The sequence below is a fragment of the Babylonia areolata genome, chromosome 9 (genome assembly GCF_041734735.1).
Source record: "Babylonia areolata isolate BAREFJ2019XMU chromosome 9, ASM4173473v1, whole genome shotgun sequence".
Classification (NCBI taxonomy): Eukaryota; Metazoa; Mollusca; class Gastropoda; order Neogastropoda; family Buccinidae; genus Babylonia; species Babylonia areolata.
This window is the reverse complement of record NC_134884.1, coordinates 2,267,825-2,272,824: the sequence shown is the minus strand read 5'-3', so window position 1 is coordinate 2,272,824 and position 5,000 is coordinate 2,267,825. Positions and strand designations below refer to the sequence as shown.

General features: G+C 49.7%; 1 protein-coding gene across 1 annotated transcript in view; it reads right to left on the bottom strand.

The window, feature by feature from the left end:
- The window catches only part of LOC143285927 (short transient receptor potential channel 7-like), a 30,639-nt gene that overhangs the window by 14,040 nt on the left and 11,599 nt on the right, over positions 1–5,000 (bottom strand). The window contains exons 6-7 of the mRNA XM_076593378.1: positions 4,684–4,850; positions 2,579–2,609 (exon numbers count right to left, since the gene is read on the bottom strand). Coding sequence (XP_076449493.1) covers positions 2,579–2,609; positions 4,684–4,850 — 198 coding nt within the window. The remainder of the gene's footprint in view (positions 1–2,578; positions 2,610–4,683; positions 4,851–5,000) is intronic.

Here is a 5,000-nt window from a genome sequence, read left to right as displayed (position 1 = left end):
ACCCCTAGGTGGGTTATACCCCACCCCCCAGTCCCCACCCTCCAATACCTACGTCCCCCTCAAAGACTCCCCGCTAATCCATGGTCAGCGTTGGGTGTTATCGAAACAAGAAATAACCCGAGTCCCAAACCCCGAAAAGGGTATGCGCCCCCACCGCGCCGGGTTACGAATAAAATATCAAAGTTCATAAACGAATAATACCATAGCCCAAGCGTAGTGCATACAGTGCACCCCCCAGCCCAAACAGAAGAATTCATCTCATCCCCCCACCCCCCCCAGAATGATGTAAAGGCTGAGGACCAACGAATGTAGAATCGAGCCCAAAGCACAGGTTACCATGACGCGTTGAAGCCCCCTCACCCCTGCCCCCCAGCTGGTGCACTGCTGTAGCACCATCCCTGTGGAAGGAAGGACTAACTCGTAGTCCCCAAGGCAAGGGGGTTACCCCCCCCCCCCCCCCCCCGACCCCCCCCCCCCCCCACAGGAATGGGCACAGGGTCAAATGTTCATCCAAACGTAATGAAATAACTTTGTAGTCCCCAAAGCAGAGGGGTTACCGTACCCCGCCCCCTCCCCCAGCCCCCCCCCCCCCTCCCCCTTCCGCACCAGGAATAGGTGAAATGGTCAAATGTTAATCCAAACTAGAAATAACTCCAGGTCTCCAAAAGATTGGGAAACACTCCCCTGGCTACCCCCACCCTAAACACCAACCCCCCCCACTTACAGTAATTGGAATAGGTCAAATGTTAGCCAACAAATGAATAACTCCGTAGATCCCAAAGATGAATCTGAATACAATACGCTACCCCACAACCCAACCCCTCTCTGTTCCCCCAGGAATGACTAAATAGGGTCAAAGTTTCAATTGTTAATTGAATCTTAACCCTAATATCCCCGCAGGTCTCTAAAAGCTTTGCCAAGGGCGGAAATGATACTGAACGTTAATATATAAAATATAACAAACGGACATTGTACATTAATTCTCGAAGATTGTATATATGCCAACATAAGCCTATTAGTGCCAATAGATAGATGTTTTGAATTCGAAATTAATTACGCAAGATGAAAAGATAAACATAAATAGTTGTTCTTCAAAAATAATTTATGAGGTTCAAAGTTGTTTAAATCGATTTCTGTTGTATTATGTTCATTGACGTGGCGCGGCACTACGGCACCCTTGGGAGGGCAGCAACTCTTGAGTGGACGGTCCTGTATTCGGGTATCCCCCAAACACATCTATCAAGGGCATATGGATATGACATGTCTGTCAGGGGCCAGTTCCACTAGCATACATTCAGGCAAGCAACAGCAGTTTGCTCAAGGGTAATTATGGATAGAAAGGTGCTACGTTTTTCAGAACAAAATCCACCCATGTTGCCCCATCCCTAAACGGCCAAGCACCAAGTGGGTATGTTGTTCCATAACATGCGTGACTGGCTTAATTGTAGTCGTATTGTGTACATCATTGCTGGAGTGTGAGAAGGGGGTTAGCTGGGTCTGCACTTGTGTACGTTGTGTGTGTGATCTCCACCCTGTTACCCTCGGTGTGCGCGTCCGTGTTGCGGACCGTGTTGTACTGGATGTTACTGGTGTGTGGTCCGTCAGGCGTTGTTCGTGGTGAAGCTTGAGGGTGAAGAGTGGTTGTGGTGATGTCCGTGAAAACTGTGTGTACTGATGTGTTGAGTGATGTGTGTGACTGTGTTACGTACGCTGTGTGTGTTAGTGGAATGTTGAGTCATGTGTGTCACCTTCCCCCCCGTAGTGCCGAATGCGTGCCTGTCTTGTGTTTAACCTACGTGTTGCCTTCCCTCGTGTGTCGAGTGTGTGTGCTGTACTTGTGTTGTAAAGTCTGTCATGTGTGTCACCCCCCCCCGTGTGCGCCCGTCAGCTCGTTGCCTGTTTGTGTGTTGTAAAGGTCAATCGTGTGTTATCACTGTACTTCTGGTGTAGTGTGTGTCGTTGTGGCCGACGCGGGGGAACTGTTCGACTTTGGGCCGAGTTGGTGTACGATACGGTGTTGTGGTGTTGTGCCCATTTGGTGCCGAGGGTTTGTGTCGCGTTGGATGTTCCCAATGGCATGCACTAGGTTAGCACGTCTGGGGAATGTCCGTCCTCGTTGAATGTGTGTCTTGAAGTACTGAATGTAACGTGTTGTACTGGTTGTCCTGTTATCCATTCAGTCTGTATGTGTACAAAGTTGGTCGTGCGTCTGTAGTAAGTTCTGGCATTACTGTGTGATTATTACGTGTGCTGTTTGCTACCGAATAAGTAAGTATGCACTAATGTGTGGTGTTATTGATAGTGGCTGTGCACGTGTGTGTACCTCAATGCATGCTACTGTACGTTGTTGTGGTTCAGTTGTTACTCAATGTATAGTGTGTGTCGTGTTGTTGTCTGTCTCTGGCTGTGGTGATGATTCTCTTTGTGTACGTGTCACACGCTTTCAAGTTGCTGTATAACCCCCTTCAAAATGCTGCGTTGTCTGTTGTTGTCGTTTCTGTTGTGATTAGCTGCGTGAATGCCTGGTGGGAAAGCGCTGTTGGACGGCTTCCTGGGAAGCGGAGCATGGAAGTCCTACCGTAGGCACTGCCTCAGAGCCAAGGGCACTCCTGGACACAGCAACACCGAGTCAGCGTGGCCATTCGCCCTGTCCCAGTCAGGGACATAGCAGCCAAGGAGCATTTGCTTGCGTTCACTCGTATGCACACGAGTGGGCTTTTACGTGTATGACCGTTTTTACCCCCGCCATGTAGGCAGCCATACTCCGTTTTCGGGAGTGTGCATGCTGGGTATGTTCTTGTTTCCATAACCCACCGAACGCTGACATGGATTACAGGATCTTTAACGTGCGTATTTGATCTTCTGCTTGCATATACACACGAAGGGGGTTCAGGCACTAGCAGGTCTGCACATATGTTGACCTGGGAGATCGTAAAAATCTCCACCCTTTACCCACCAGGCGCCGTCACCGTGATTCGAACCCGGGACCCTCTGATTGACAGTCCAACGCTTTAACCACTCGGCTATTGCGCCAGTCCAAAGGCAGCTTTGTTTCCGGGATGAAACGCATTGAGGGTAACAGGAGAGGTATAGGAGATGGACTAAAAAACCCAAAAAAACCCTTTGATACTGCAATTTGTATGCACGTATGTGTGTAGACATCTTTATACTGTAGCCTACAGTTGAATAAGATGAAATGTATAAAAGTCCAATGTTCTTCCCCCTTCCCCACCCCACTCACCCGCAAGCACGTGCCTGTACTTTGTGTTTAAAAGTCCTACCAGTGCCCCCCCTCCCGTCCCCTCAAGCACGTGCCTGTACTTTGTGTTTAAAAGTCCTACCAGTGTTATCTCCCCCCCCCACACACACACCCCTAGCACGTGCCTGTACTTTGTGTTTAAAAGTCCTACCAGTGCCCACCCCCCCCACCCCCCGCCCCCCGTCCCCTCAAGCACGTGCCTGTACTTTGTGTTTAAAAGTCCTACCAGTGTTATCTTCCCCCCCCCACACACACACACCCACCCCTAGCACGTGCCTGTACTCTGTGTTTAAAAGTCCTACCAGTGTTATCTCCCCCCCCACACACACACCCCTCCCACCCCTAGCACGTGCCTGTACTTTGTGTTTAAAAGTCCTACCAGTGTTCTCCCCCCCTCTCTCCGCCCCCCTCCAAAGCACGTGCCTGTACTTTGTGTTTATTCCACTATGCACGTGCCTGTACTTTGTGTTTAAAAGTCCTACCAGTGTTCTCCCCCCCCCCTCTCCGCCCCCCTCCAAAGCACGTGCCTGTACTTTGTGTTTAAAAGTCAATCCAGTGTCGCTCATCCCCCCATTACTTGCCTGAGATAGTCGTGGTCGACTATGACCACCAGAACAGCAGAGGAGGCAACTGCTGTCCCGACTATCTGGGCCAGAATTGGATTACAGTGGAGAGTGTCTTGCCCAAGTTACATCCCCACTCTCTCTGCCGAGAGGGTTTTAGAACAGTCCGCGTTGGGATGGTTCCCAAAGGCCAACTCGCCCTCAAGGCTGCAGCACCAAGATCCAGGGCAATCTTGCCTCCTCGTTTGAGAGTCATAGTCCTTCACAAAAGACTAAGATGTAAGACTATTGTCTGGTTTGCCTGCTTCATCCATTCAGTCCCTTCAGCGCATACAAAACTCTGCTGCCCGACTCGTCCTCAGAAAGAAAAGATCTGAGTACATCACTCCTCTTTTGCAACATCTCCACTGGCTCCCTGTCTCACACCGAATAAAGTACAAGATCAGCACTCAATGTTATAGATGTATTCACAAAACTGCCCCTTCCTAACTCTGTGGCTGCCTTCACCTCTACACTCCATCTCGCTCACTACGATCGGCTTCGGGTCCACTCTGTTCACGCATACCCAGATTCAAACACTCGACTGTTGGCCGCCGTTCTTTCTCTGTCTCTGGACCTTGCGATTGGAATGAACTTCCTCTTTTGCTTCGTCAAGTCTCCACACTCAGCTCTTTCAAGTCTGGCCTTAAAACCCACCTCTTCCCAAAATAGCCTCCCTTCCCTGCCTCTTCCTTGTCTTTAGTTTCTACAGTTTTAGAGTTATGCATGTGTGTGAATGACTGGTGCGAAAGTCGCTTTGATTTGTCTCTGCACAAGATTCAGCGCTATATAAACACCATTATTATTATTATTATTACTTGCCTGTACTTTGTGTACTCCTGGAAGACAGCAGGCAGCTGGGTCCTGAGACTGACCGCGCTGGACACTCTCTGCTCCCAGCTGGAGACGATGATGAGCGTCAGGAAGAGGAAGTAGGACGTGGTGTGACCCACGAACTTCGCCATGGGCTGGGCTGCTAGCTTGGTCCACTGACAGCAATCAATCAGTCAGTCAGTCAATACATCAAATCAATCAATCAACCAAGTAGCAAACAAACTGACCTATCAACGAACCTGTCATACGAACGGCGAAAGAGACGACGTTAACAGCGTTTCACCCCAGTTACCATCATCAAAATA